Source organism: Takifugu rubripes, chromosome 20, assembly GCF_901000725.2.
Source record: "Takifugu rubripes chromosome 20, fTakRub1.2, whole genome shotgun sequence".
In the NCBI taxonomy this organism is placed as follows: Eukaryota; Metazoa; Chordata; class Actinopteri; order Tetraodontiformes; family Tetraodontidae; genus Takifugu; species Takifugu rubripes.
The window spans coordinates 15,604,059-15,618,245 of NC_042304.1; the positions used below are offsets into that span (position 1 = coordinate 15,604,059).

A 14,187-nucleotide genomic window follows, 5' to 3' on the forward strand; every position below is an offset into this window, starting at 1 on the left:
CACTGTTCTCAATACTTCAATATTTATACATACATTCTATCAAGTCTTCCCAGATGTTCTCCACTGTCAGAAGAACAGGTGACATCATCCCTCATTTCCTGTATGGAACAGATCACATGCATAGAAAAGTTTCACCTTTTACTGTGAACACAGATTCGCTGCAAAACAGACAGAGTTTCGGGCTTTGAACTTTATTTGTGAATGAATCTGTGGGAGGAGAGAGCTCTAAGATTAGAACGCAGACTATAAAAACAACATCTGCCCGGCCTTCCCCGAAATCGAGGCGGGGAAGGTTTTGAGGCTCATGTTTTGGAGCAGAGAGTGAAAGAAATTAGACAGAAATGAAGAGTGAGCGATCCGCGTTGCTCTCAGGTAACCTGTCAAACGTTCTCACCATCTGTGGGCGTGGCCCTGACAGCGCACATGTGGCGCTCGCCCACAACCGCGACACCTCCTCGACCTCCTGGGATCCCGTTGGGTTTTGCGGGCCTAAATAACAGACAGCGGCGTCCCCACCCAGCCAGCACACGGCCCTCTCATCTTCGCCAACCAGACAACCAGCGTTGGGTGAAATGACCGTTTGATGTGCAAAAAAAAACTGGAAACTGGATGGAAAACCCCAAAAGCTGATGTTTCCAAAGCATCAAAACTTGTGGATAAGTTGAAGTCATTCAGGAAATAAATGCATTCATCAAGGTTTAAAGGTGAACAGAGTGTTTTAGTAGAATTTGATGAGCTATCCTAAATAAAGGGTGTGTGTCATTACCGTTACTGAAATGCTCAGTTGACAGGCAGTAATGACTGGAGGCTCAATGCACCATGAGCACTGAATGACTCAGACCCAAACGTTGCTCACAGACTGCTTCAGGCTGTTAAAAACCTCATAAAGAACATTTCGTCTCCACATTCTCACAACAAAAGCCAAACAAAATGCACAAAATTTGAATCAAATGACGAAACCTTCTGTATGTTTTTGTCCAAATATTTTTTATATTTGCCAGTATGTGAATAAAGCAGCGCTTGGTTGTACAGATGGAAAACAAACTGGGAGCCAGTAAAACCAGTGGATGCCAGTGTGAGATTTGGAGGTCCCAGACAAAACAGGGTGGGGTAGAAGAAGTGTGAAACTGCCGCACCACAAGAGCTTCTACCTGGCTAATGAACCTGACCCGGCAAGGTTGGACACCAATACAAAACTCATGTGCTGACCTGTACACGTGACACCATGACGTCACATCTCAGGCCTGAGGCGGCCTGGGTTCTGGGGACGGACAGGAAGTGCACAGCATTTGCACAGGAAATGTCAGAAATGATGAGTCCAGAGGACACCGCGCTGTTTGTAAGAATCTTCAGACAATAAAGGACAAGGTGCACGTCAGTGTTGTTGTCTTTATGAGAGAATCCACATGATTTGATCCCGTTAACATCTTTCACCCCCCCGTGGACCTGAACTCTGAAGCCTTTTCACTTCTGACTGAACTTGCATGGTTGACTTCACCATAAAAGTGGGGACTGTCCTGCACAGTAACAGTGAAATGCAGTTCTCATTTCTGACATAAGAAATGTCTACTTACGTGAAGGATAAATTAAAAGTGAGACTAGAAATAGTGACTAAGCATTAAAGCGATAACTGCAAAGACTTGTTGATGATTGCACATACATTAGTCAGAAGAGGACAGCTATTTTTTTATCTCTTTACAGGCTGGACACAGGCTGGATGGAAGCAGGTGAGCTGGAGCTGCATGCTGCTTTTAAACTTGTTCAACAGCTCCTCCAGTAACCTGTCAGAGAAGAAAAAAGGTGAAATTCACTCTTTAAACTTTTTAAATAATCACCAGAGGCTGTCAGAGTCACGAGTAGCTTTGTTGGTGATTGTGCACTAATTGTTAATTACATTTTCATGGTAATTGGACGTACGTGATCAGCGCAAACACATCATTTTCTCAAGTTTTGAATCAAAATAACAACATTTGAGTGAACCTGCCCAGTTGAGAGACTCACTTTTTATCAGCTCCACTGTGCAGCTGAGGGAGGGCGTCCAGAGCCAGCTTAAAGCTGCCACTGCAGACAAAAGGCTTGATTAAAACTAACATTGAGAAAAAGACAGGAATCAGAAGGTCCTCGCACACGCATGCACACGCACCCATGCGCACAGCAGTACATGCACACAAGAGAACCAGATTGCTTTCACTTCCTTTCCATAAACCACCAAGTAACATAAATAGGGATTGTAGTGAGGGATGTGCGACTGCTAAGATTTATGTCTGACATTTTCTACCATAAATCACTGGACACACAGGCAAGTTCCTGTCTCTGCTTCTACGGTGCAAACGTTCTCAGAGCCTTTTTGATAAATTCCCGCCCCCCGAGTCGTCTCAAATGGGCTCTGCTCGGTCTCAGCTGAAGGTCGTTTGGGTGTTAGAGGGTCAACCTTGGGCCCAATCGGAGGTTTCCCTTCGTGCACATTTCTGGGACCAGTGTTCCCGTCCCAAACACCTCCTTACGGTGCCTTTTTTTGTAAAGGGTTTGAATGTAATATTTTAGGCTGTTTTTTTTTTAAGGAATTTGCAAATACGTCTAAAACTTTGTCGTCCTGGGGGGTTGAGTTTAGCCTGAGAGAAAAGTTCACTGTCATAAAAGAAAGAGTGAAAAGGTGAGAGGATGGGAGGACTTTCAGACTGTACATGAACACGCCTGGCACTCACTTGCTCTCAGGGTTCAGGTATGTAGCTACGGCATCTCTCAGAGCGCAGAGTTCCAGTCGAGCCTGAAAGGGGGGGGGGGGGGGCAGAGAGACAACAGTAAGAATTACAGGTAAATTCCCCCACATGGCTGAGGGTCTACTTCTGAGTCAGTGTCATAGAATGAGTACAAAACTGCCCTTTGTGTGGCCTTGGTGTGAGCATGTGTGTTACACTGCACCTGCAAGGCTCCATTTTTGCTGAAAGTGGACACACACTGCATGAGACGACACATCTCGTCTGCTACAGATTCAACGATTTTAGAGAGCACACGAGGGACGAGGTCTTTAGAAACAGTGAAGACCTGAAGGGAAACACAAATCAGCAGGTTAACGCAGGGCTGGGTATAAATAAAGATACAGGACAAGTGTGATTGTACCTCTGCGTGAACTGTGATGATGTTTACCAGAGCTTCCTTTAGGTAGTTTCTTACGCCTGTTGCAGGAAAAAGGTGCAACACCAACAATTTAATGTACATTACATAGCATTTCTGGATTTTTTTCCCAATACTTCCAATATCAGCATAATCCTACAAGATTTAACATTTATAGGCACATATTTACCCGACGCTCCCTTATTTGATGATTTTTTTGGGGATAAATGAACTCAATGGTAAATTGCTCTCTGCAGTACGATTGACTGCTGTGTTTGGTGGCTTTTAAAGACTTGTCTTGAATATCGATGGTTTCCTGGCATTACAAGAGGATTAAAATATCTTGACACAACAGCCTTCAGCAGTACTGAAACTGGAGTTTGTATGTCGTGCTGCAGCTACACGCCAGCGTGAGTCCCACACACAGCACAACAAGTGAAAGTATCATATCCCAGATCTGCGGTTTACTGCACAAAATGTTCCTCTTTCACAGTCCAAACTCAGGAACAAGCAAGAAGCAAGGCCCAACTTTCGATCAATAGTGAATTTAAAACTGCTGTCAGCTCTCACACACAATACCTGTTAATTCACATCCTGTACGCAGGTAAACCACATACGACTTGAAAGTTCCAGCAGTGGCCACATGCATTTGATGAATAAAAGGCCAAGCTAAACCCAACTGCACCCCCACAGCATGACACAAAGGCCATGAGAGTCTAGGATGGGACTGACAGAATGAGTTCAACGGTGTTTACAGTAAGCCATCAAAGAGTTGTACTTTACACATGACAACCGCAACAACACTGATCAGAAGACACACGATGGTTCCCGCAGAGCTGGATTATCGGGGTCAGTCTGCAGCGGCTGTGAATGTCCCCTCCGTCTGTTCACCACCTTAGTCGTAGCAGTGAGGAAATAAAGGGGTGAGGCAGGGTTTTACTTCTACCTGTAGGCGTTTGGCAGTCCCTCCAGTCAAAGTACCCGGCGTAGATGCCTGGCTCCAAAGAACCGGAAATCGGGTCAGCCCGTCTCTCGATGTAGGCTTCAAAGAGATTTCTATCCAGCTGGCGCACAGCATCCACACTCACCTGCAGCATCAAGCATGTGGATTTGATGGGGACAAGAGCTCAGTTTAACTTGGGAGGAGGAATTAAAACGACGAGATGTGTACAGTTTCCTTGGGTTTAGTTCAGTTTGAGACAAAACAAATAAAAACTTAAAGAAAAAGAATGTGCAGCCCACGGCTGTGTCCAAAAACTCATGCAATCATTATTTCACAGAGGATGACTGCACTCAATTAAAAAGTAAATGAATAAATAGTGATGATGCGTGTAAAATATCCATATACACAATTTACAACAAGAAACAGATAAAAGAATAAAATGCTGCTCACTTTTCTGCTTTATGACTCAGCCATGAGTAACTGTGTGCACTTATGTGTAAGTGTGGGTGATAGAAAAGGGTTGAAAGTAGAGCATTGACCTTTGTTTTCACATTTACACAGAAGAGTCTGACTAACTTAATCTTCAACATCTATATTGGCAGCAGACCTCACTGATACGAGAAGGTTTTCATCATCACGGTTTTTCTTTTTAAAAAGCAGCCACTCATCAATGATACCGACCTGAGTGATCTTCTCTGTTCCAGTAAAGCCATGTTTCTCAAAGTGATCAGCCAAGTTTAAGAGGGTGCGTCTCTCCAGGTACTGGCAGTTACTGAGGATGATCAGGAGACGCTGCTCCTACACACAAATCAAATCTGCCCTTTAACATCGGTGCTGCACAGCTAAGTTCAAACCTGAACTATATCCACAATCTCTAGTTTATTGTGAAGGTTTTCATCACTTTTCAGACAGCTTCTTCTATTCTCCATCCAAACATCCATTTCACTCTTTTTCTACTAGCAGATTTGAGTTGAACAGGCAACAAATCTTCCAAACAACCATTTAACACATGAGAACTTACCCATGATGAATTTAACATATGTTCCTAATAATATAACAATTAAACAACTTGGCGAAATGAAACAATATGTGTGAAGGGACGGCAGTAGAATGCAGAACAATCAGCCAAACTCAAATTAAAACTGAGTTTAAATTGTCTGCATGACTGACCTCTTAATGGCCTATTTACCAATGACACAAATGTGCCATAACTATGGTTGCTTTGCTAAAAGGTGGTCACTTTTCAAACTAGCGCCATTTGCAAAAGTACTGGATAGTGGAAGGAAAGATGATGATAGCATCGGTGGCAGTTATTGACTGAGACATCCTTCCTAACTCAGATTTCACGTTTTCAGCAATAGCAGGCTGCCTTATCTCTGGTCTGATGCCTAACCACTCCCGCACGGTTTTGGCTAGGGGAAACCCAATTTGTACCTCGCTCAGTTTCCCTTTACCTTTACCAGAAGAGCTCAACCCAGCGCTTTTCCTCCTCCACCCCCCCACCCCTCGGTCTCCATGTCTGCGCTTCACCTCCTTCAGAAACATCTCAATTAAGTTACTGGAAATGAGGATGACTCTGCTTCTTGGTCAGAACACCAAAACAGCCTGATGATATTTGGTGATGAGTTGTTAAGTGAAGGAGAGGAGCCCACTCTTTGGCAGCATTCTCAAAAATATATATATATATTAAAAAAAATAATCATTAATTAAGGCAAAAATGCACACTTACAGATGTTGGGCTAAAGCCCTCCTGAATGCCAGGGAACCGGTCTGGAGAGGAGAGATCAACTGAAATGTCACTGCAGGAAAAGAAAAATTAAATTCATACTTTTTAAGAATTGAATAACAAATAATAAATGAATTAACAAAATTGTGAGATCAGCCAAACACTCACTGAGATGACACTATGTCTCCACCTGTCTTAATGCTCAGCTGCTCCAAACAGTTTATGAAATCCTGAATGAGGGTTTAAAAAAAAGAAGAAGCTTTGTCTGTAAACAGAATAGAACTCAAGGCTGAAGTTAAATATAATGTAAATGTGAAAACTGTTCAGATTCCCTTGTTCTTTTATTCTATGCACTTTTGTTCCTTTCAATTCTTAAAAGGTCTTCAATCATGAAGGAGATACTTTACTGTAATCATTAAAATATTCTAATACCTTATCACTAATAAATATCCAAAACAGGAGATATATAGCTCTATATCAACTAAGCATATTAACTACATATGCTGTGTTTTTATATTGTCTAACCCTGATTACAAAGCCACATTTTTCCAAGATAAACTTGCATTAAAAGGTCACTGCGATATCCTTGATAGTCATTTAGTATCCCAACAGTATCCTTACCCTCATGATATTCACACTAAGTTCTGTGGCCTGATCCTGGACCTGCTCCAACTGTAGCACCTGATAAGGAGACAATGATACCACAATAATTATGTCTCTTTGAGTAGCAATTGTGCTCTTCTGTTGTATGTTAGAACTGTTACACTGATCATGTTGTTTAAAGCCCTAAACATTTCTGCTTTAAAGTCAACTGACTGGACAGGAGTTTGTTTTGTTCTTCAGACATTCACATCTTCATCTAAACAGTGATACCAACTCAGGGTCAGGGGTTACCACCTGCCAGATGCTGCAACCATGACCTGGTAGGTACAGGTATGAACTGGTGCTCATCTAATATAAACTTTAGGAGCCTGTAAGGGGCTAAGAAGATGACTATAATAAGATGAATCAAAAGTAGTCATCTGCCTTCAGCAGTCATAAAAGCAGCTTTGTGCACAGCATGTCAACAGTGGAAATATTAGATGGTTCTGATCACATATCTTTCCGAGTGTGTGAACGTTGTGTGTAACCGATCATCTCACATTGATTTCTCCTGGTTTGACCTCAAGAGGCTCTTTGAGTGACTGCAGCATTTGGACCAGGCACTGTTCAAACTGTGAAGGCTGCAAAACACACATACGGAAGGAAGCAAGTAAGTGGATCCTGAAAGTATACATATATACTGTAAACTGCATCACATGCGGAACACAGACAAATCACAGCAGCGACATCACCACAGATACATGATAATCTTACATACAATCTTTCAATCATTTCAAATTGTTTTCATAAAATCTGTGATTTGTTAAAGTTGTCATTATGATTTAAACTGCAAGCTTACCAGGCTGGTGATTCCCTCGTTATCTACAACCCAGTCTTCCTTCTCAGCAAGTCGCTTGACATCTAAATGGGGAAAAACATACAGTCAATCTCTTTAAAACTGCTCAACACTTTATGTCACAAACAGCAGAAGACAATTATTTAGATGTGTGATCGTCTAAGTTAAGGATCATAAAATCCCTCCTATGTGATATAAAAGGTGTTTTATGTATATTAAATATAGATGGAGTTTGTGGATTCTGGGGAAAATGAAAACTCAGAGCGTGTTATCATGGTGAATGTGGTGGTAGGTTTAGTAGAAAGCAGTCAAAAATGAAGCATACCAAAACACAATTGAAACTGGGGTTAGTTGAAGTCTGATGAGACCTCCCCTGTAGCTGCATGTGGGAAAAGTGACTGTTGTACGACAGCCAAATTATATAGTGGATCTAAAAAATACCACCGTGATAAAAGTATCTTAATATGTTGAAATATCACTCTAAATTAAGATACAAAAGAGATCACTAAGCTGACATTTCTAATGTCATTAGTAGAAATTGCAGCGGGTCCCATTTCATAGTCTAAACTTAGACTCCTTCACACATATTGATGCTCGTCTAACCTAGAAATCCCAGAAAGAGCAGCTAATAGACCCTCCCCCCCCACCCGTGTGCTGACCTTCTGTAGTGTGCACTAGGGTCACCATGAGACAGTGAACTCTTAAGTCCAGCAGCAGATCCTGGATCACCTGCAGTAAATCATTTGGAATCTCCAAAGTGGACAGAGCTTCGTGACAAGCCCTGAGCAGGACGGCGACAGAGGAGAGTCAAAAGTTATAAAGGAATATAGAAATATAAATAAAAATCATCGCAATGGAGACAGTCAGCAACCTAATGGTGTGCATGATTTGTGTCAGCCAGACTCCGCTGAGATCTGTCTTGTTGTCCCAGCCTCCGTAAAGGTTCTGCTCTGACTTTGGCAATGTGGTAGGAAGAAGAGCCCCTCGGACGAGCTTCACCAGGCGATGGGTCATCTCCTCAATCATTTTCTGTCAAATGCAGGATTTACAATTAAAAGGTGCAGTGAAATAAAATAAAGTTTGCGGTGAGGACACAGACTAAATCATACTTTGAAGTCATTTTGTCTCTGCCTGGCATTCTTCTTGGATTTTTCCACTTGTCCAGATTTTTCCCCAGTCTGCAGAAACAAAAAAGAAAATGTTCCCAATTTACCGTGAAAGCATACAATAATAAGCCACCTAATTCAAATTGTTTAGTTTTCTTTATTTGAGATGCGTGCCTACATTTTAAAGTTGACACTGTGATAGTGTCAGGGTACATTTCACAAATAAAGGTTAAACTAATAATTCTTTCTGCAACTGTCATATCTGCCAATTAATGACATGTTGAGTTACTGTTTTGCTCACAACAGTCAGTAATGGTGATTTAATCAAAGATGAGTGAATAAGTCCCAGCCTTGCCAACAGGTTTTCCCATGAAGTTCTTCAGTTAATATTCTGACATTGACCTGATGTGTACAGAGGATGATGCTGTGTAGTTTTAATTAAGTGCAAATAAATAAATGAAATAAATAAATGCACTGGATCTTCTTCTAGATCCTGTCAGTGTCGTGTAAAGGCTCCTCAAATATTTACCTCACTAAAAAGGCTGCCATTAACATAAGATATCCAAAGTTTCCAGAAATTGGGCAACTGACCAATCACCACATCCGACAGCTTCTCCACAAACTGCACTTGCTGTGGTGTTTCATAGCGCCATGCTGCAACACAGAGACCCTGGGGATGTTTCAATCTGCAAACCACAACTGATAAAATAATAGATGTCTTTCATTTACACGACTACAATAGAAAATATTTAACTTCCTGGAAGAGCTACTGTAATCATAGTGGTCGTGTTTCCCTGAAGTACAGTATGTGGCTATCACATAAACAAATAAAAACTGGCGAGGTGAGGTGTGAAACGGAAAGCACCCTCTTAAGCACAGAAAGTGCGAATGGCAGTGACACTCACTGTTAGAGCGTGGTATCCGCAGGCTGCCCCCTCTTTTCAAAGTTGTGGTGTGGCCGAGCCTACCGAGAGCTGAGGGGCGGGCATCCCCCTCCAGGTCCAAAGCCCCCATACTCACTGACAGACAAAACCAAAGCAGGAGAATGGACGAGGAGGCCAGACAGAGATGATAAATGAAAAAGAAACATACTTCAGATATCAAATAATCAAATAAGCCATTTTCATAATTCCACATTCCTCAATAAGCTCAGTAGGCTTTCACACCAAACAACCCGCCCCCGTTGCTCTCCACTTTGCTTTATTTATGTTCTGATCCCTCACTGCCACGACCTTCTGCTGAGAGAATGTCCCATTGTTCCCAGGGAGAAGCACTGGAGCTAAGGACTTCAGGGTGAAGTGAGTTTAGGTCCACCACACTGAGCTTAACCAGCTCCTTAAAGACAAAAACTACAGTTCCACTAGATGGCAACAGGGAGCTTTGCAGCAGCAGAGACAGGCGAGCTTGTGCTTGTTCACCCACATGCTGCGTATCTCAGGCAGAGAGATAACTTTAACTATGAGATTACACAAGATGGGGTGAAAGTTGAAACGCAGGAATGAAAGTGAAATGTCTGAAGAGAAGAAGGCATCCGATGTTACCATAATGAAAACGAAATTCAAAAATAAGTAGTTCCTGCAACACTTCAGCACACCCACATGGATTTAGTGTAAACGAAGAGAGATGGACAGCCACAATTTCCAAAACACGTTTCTGACATATGCAGCGAAAAGTGCCACAGTGAGTCACCGGCTGTACTGTAGTGTGTAAACAAAGATTGAGAAATCCCCAAATAAAGGAGCAATTGCGGTCGAGCTGGCCGTGCATGATATGCAGCAATCCAGTCTAGAAAATGGAAGGAAATTTTTTTGTTGAATCATCCGTACCTGTAAACATGCAAAGCCTACTCATATTACACTGACAACACACAGAGGCCTGCGTGGAAGATGTTTTTGTTTTAACAGCGATGAAAAATGCTGTTGATCCAGGTGTCAGCTGAACCCATAGCGTCCTTCCAATGCAAAAATGTATTCCGCTATGTGGGACGATTTAGGTGTAAGAGTGCACGTATTTTGCGCAAAAAATACCAAAGTTCTATCCCATAATACAGCTTTCTTCTTTTTTGCAAGAACTTGCAGGTTAACAAGAAGGAACGGCTTTTTGCAAGTGTGAGGGGGTGTGTGTGTGCGTGTGCGTGTGCTTGTGTGTGTGAGAGATACATTGAGTGTGTGTCATCTGCTCACTTCCTCATCAGGTTTGAAGCTTCTCTGCAGCCCAGACAAGAAGTTCCTGTTCTGTGTGAGCGTACCAAACCACATGAGTATGTTGGTCGTAGGCAATATGTGTCTGTCAGGATGCACATTGACTCCAATAACGTTGTAAACATCGAGAAGGGTCTCAAAACAGTTAAACCTGGTTTTAACCTGCAAAAATGAAATTAATCCAAAAGTAAAACATGAATTACCATTTAAGGACAGACAGGTGCCCAGACCTTCCAAAGCATGGATGTTGAGGAAAGGATGCAGAGAAATATGCTGGTAACTGGTAAATTATACAGCAAAAGCTATCAAGTACTCAGCTCTATTACTCCCCAAAATTGTCATGTTTCAAACATAAACTCCTGAACTGGAGGAAGGTTGAAAAATAAATAACCAGTGGTACACATTAGAACACATTAATAACACCTCCTGTGTACTAATTGTAATGATTAACACATTCTTTTCAAGTGGTCCAGATAGAATCCTAAAATCACAAACGCATGAGCCTAGGTACCAAAATTAAAATCCCACTAATTACTCACTGAGGAACCTTTTCCTATGAATAAAATTTCCTGCTAATTGTATTGACATTGGCAGATGAAGTGCTATTCAGGAAGTAAGAAGGCTGCAGTTTATAATTGAATTGGGCAGAGTCAGATTGCAGCTCCAGGGACACGGTGCAAGTGTTTAGACATACGGAAGCAACTTGCACTGCTTTGCTTCCTCACAAGAAAACTGGCTTTTGTTTCATGATGGATGGCTCTATTTCACGTTTAAGGCAATTTATCTGGTAATTAATAGAATCATAGCAGCACCACAACGGCCCCTGGCCTTAAATTTCCGACCGGCTGGTAAAGGAGACAGAGAGTATGGTCTCTGATAGTGAAAACATGGCCAATCCATCACACAGGGATTATTATCTGCCACATGTGAGGCTGACAATAGAGTAAAAGACAGCTTGGAAAAACAATGAGCAAAGAAATTCTTGCAAGGTTTGAAGAGGAGGCCACCAGCAGACAGAGGGGCTGTGAGGCTCTGGAAAGGGGAAATCGAGGTAATTACACAGGGAGGATGGGAGGAAGACCTGGGTGGGGGGGAATTTAGTGGATGTGTGGTTTTATGAAGGTGGCTGTTCAGGGGTGGAGGTGAGTGGCTGATACAAGGAATGGTAAAGAGCTACCAGGTGCCCGTGTGAATGTGGGAAGATCGCTCTGTTTTGGGAAATTTAATTTGAGTGCTTAACTGAACTATGGGAGAGTGAATGCCGCTGTATGCAAAGTCAAGGTATCTGGACATGCCCTTAAAAATGTAGAGAATTTAAAAGTGTGCAAATGTAGGATTCATTCCCTGCCAAATGTTCCTCTTCTGTGGAATGCATGCAGTGGGTTAGAAAGGGGCCATCCCTGACATGATAATCAACATGATCTTTAAGTGGGGAGAGGAAAATACCAAAGCCACCCCCATATCCATCAAGCCTGAGCCCCGGAAACCACTGTTAGCCTTAGTATTAGACATGTTTATGTTCCAGCTGCAGCATTTGAAGGAGCCACCCAGCGACAACATCTCTGTATGGGTGCCTTTGTGTATGACTGTGTCTGAGCGTGGCCTCTGAATCGCCGTTCTTCCTGAGAGGACGGTTCCACATTCACATTTTTCTGCTGGCTGATTTAACACTGGAACAGCTTAATTGGGGTTAATTGTTCCAATCCATCTGTGAAGTTGCATGTGAGTGAGAAAGAGAGTTTGTGTGCGTGCATGTGGAGTAACATGTCAAGTCCTGAAACCCAAATCCACAGCCAATGCTCCTTCACTTTCATCTTATTCATACATTCATGAAAAAATAAACACTCTGGTCTTTGGCAGGGGAGGGTGCTGACGGAGGGAGGGATGCAAGCAGAGGGCTGGTACTATTATGAGACACAGCTGGTGTGCTCTCTCTCTTTCTCTCTCCCTCTCTCATGAGTGAGTGTGCAAATGAGGGTGTGAGTGATTGAGTTTTGTCACCTCTCTGACCAGTGATGAACTCATCTCTGCAGTCCTGCATCAGCTGCAGGATCCATTTGTGCTGAGCGTAGATGCACTGCCATGCTGGATCGCCTGGAGCGTGCAGGTCAGACAGGTATCTACGTGCACAAAAAAAGATGAACAAAATCAACTGGAAGGAGTTAGTCAAGAGAACATCAGATGGACGTGGAGACAACATTCCAAAAAATGTAATGTGTATGTGATGTAATAATCACATAAAACTTGAGACTTTACTAAAAAGATGCCTGTATTTTCTTGCACTGAACTTGACAAATACTTGATGACATCCTCTTATCAGGTTTCACTTCCTCTCGTCATCCGCTTCGCAGTTTCTTCCACGCGCATCACTCAGTGACCTACATGACTCACTCTGCTCTGACATGGCCCCCTTTGCTGTCAACCAATGAAATGGTGGCTCATTTGTTTCTCATTAGGGTGACTATCTTTCAAAAGTCTGAGTAAACGTCACAGACACGCACACACTTCCCACCATCCACGACAAAGAGTAAACAGGAGCTGAGTGGGAGTTCAGAGCTCTGCCTAATGCAGCAGGATGAAAGATGCTGCCATGTGGTTAAGAGCTGGTCTATGTGATCATGACAGGTTTGTCTGAGCAATAATAAATCAAGGACGCAAGAAAAGCTGGAGAGAATAAAAGAGGGGATGAAGAAAGAAAGAACGAAAGAAAGAAAGAAAGGTAATAAAACAATTGTCCCAAGGTGGGAACAGAAAAGAGACCTGATGTATCGCTTCTGGTCATGCAACGTGGATGGAGTCTGCAGCAGTTTCTCCAACAAGAGATGCCTCAGTGCCTGAATCCTGGTCTCAACCTCGGCGTAAACTAGAGCAGAGGAACAAAGACTGTTTTTAATCACACAGTAAATCGCTATATTTTGACTAATTTGGCTTCTGCAAAACAAAAAGAAATTACCTTTCTTAAAAACGGGAACCTCTGTATTACCAAAGAGAGATTTGGCCTTCTCATAGTCGTTGATTACCACATCGTAATCACCCTGAGAGATAAAAGTCACATATTGATCACATATTTTGTCTTTATTTTGGCTCCCTTGCTCCACCTGATGGATAAAAGTCAGCCAACCTACACAATGTACTCAGTGTGAAGAGAATCCCATCAGTTTTCAGACTACACACAGGGAGCACATGGAAGACATCCTCAAAGCCATTTTACACTTTTGTTAAGGTGAAAAAACAGTAAAATTATGTGACAATACAGCACATGAAACGACTCCAGGGAGCCATTTCATGTATACTCTATAGGAATATTAACCCTATAGTGCAAAATCTGTTCATGTTCTTCAATTGTAAGATGAGAATGTCCTGTTACTGTTTAATTTTGAGTTTATTCAGTATTAAATCCATGGCCTTATAAAATATTTGGGCCGAAACATTCAGTGCAGACTGTAAAACAGATTTTCACCAACACTGAAAGTGCTGAAAGGTTTCCTTCATGACAAAAGATCCAATATCTCACTACATCCTGCAAAGGAATTAAATAACAGGGTGTGTGTGTGTGTGCGTGTGTGTGTGTGTGTCTGTGTGTGTGTGTGTGTGTGTGTGTGTAAAAAAGAAGGATGTACTGTAGATGTGAGGCATGAGGCTGAGCTTATTCTTATTTG

The 14,187-nt window shown here is 42.3% G+C and overlaps 1 protein-coding gene across 2 annotated transcripts in view; it reads right to left on the reverse strand.

The window, feature by feature from the left end:
* Positions 1-966: 966 nt before the first annotated feature.
* exoc2 (exocyst complex component 2) overlaps positions 967-14,187 on the reverse strand; it is a 29,911-nt gene continuing 16,690 nt past the window's right edge. The window contains exons 9-29 of one of the 2 annotated variants that reach the window (XM_003978242.3): positions 13,482-13,563; positions 13,289-13,391; positions 12,530-12,648; positions 9,233-9,346; positions 8,857-8,981; positions 8,331-8,399; positions 8,093-8,250; positions 7,881-8,002; positions 7,225-7,286; positions 6,926-7,006; positions 6,405-6,464; positions 5,952-6,013; positions 5,787-5,856; positions 4,739-4,855; positions 4,061-4,202; positions 3,121-3,176; positions 2,923-3,045; positions 2,706-2,767; positions 2,002-2,061; positions 1,661-1,781; positions 967-1,517 (exon numbers count right to left, since the gene is read on the reverse strand). In XM_003978242.3, coding sequence (XP_003978291.1) covers positions 1,688-1,781; positions 2,002-2,061; positions 2,706-2,767; positions 2,923-3,045; positions 3,121-3,176; positions 4,061-4,202; positions 4,739-4,855; positions 5,787-5,856; positions 5,952-6,013; positions 6,405-6,464; positions 6,926-7,006; positions 7,225-7,286; positions 7,881-8,002; positions 8,093-8,250; positions 8,331-8,399; positions 8,857-8,981; positions 9,233-9,346; positions 12,530-12,648; positions 13,289-13,391; positions 13,482-13,563 — 1,881 coding nt within the window. In that variant the 3' untranslated portion in view covers positions 967-1,517; positions 1,661-1,687. Of the gene's footprint in view, positions 1,782-2,001; positions 2,062-2,705; positions 2,768-2,922; positions 3,046-3,120; positions 3,177-4,060; positions 4,203-4,738; positions 4,856-5,786; positions 5,857-5,951; positions 6,014-6,404; positions 6,465-6,925; positions 7,007-7,224; positions 7,287-7,880; positions 8,003-8,092; positions 8,251-8,330; positions 8,400-8,856; positions 8,982-9,232; positions 9,347-12,529; positions 12,649-13,288; positions 13,392-13,481; positions 13,564-14,187 lie in introns of both variants that reach the window. The other variant, XM_011619568.2, reaches the window with a different exon arrangement.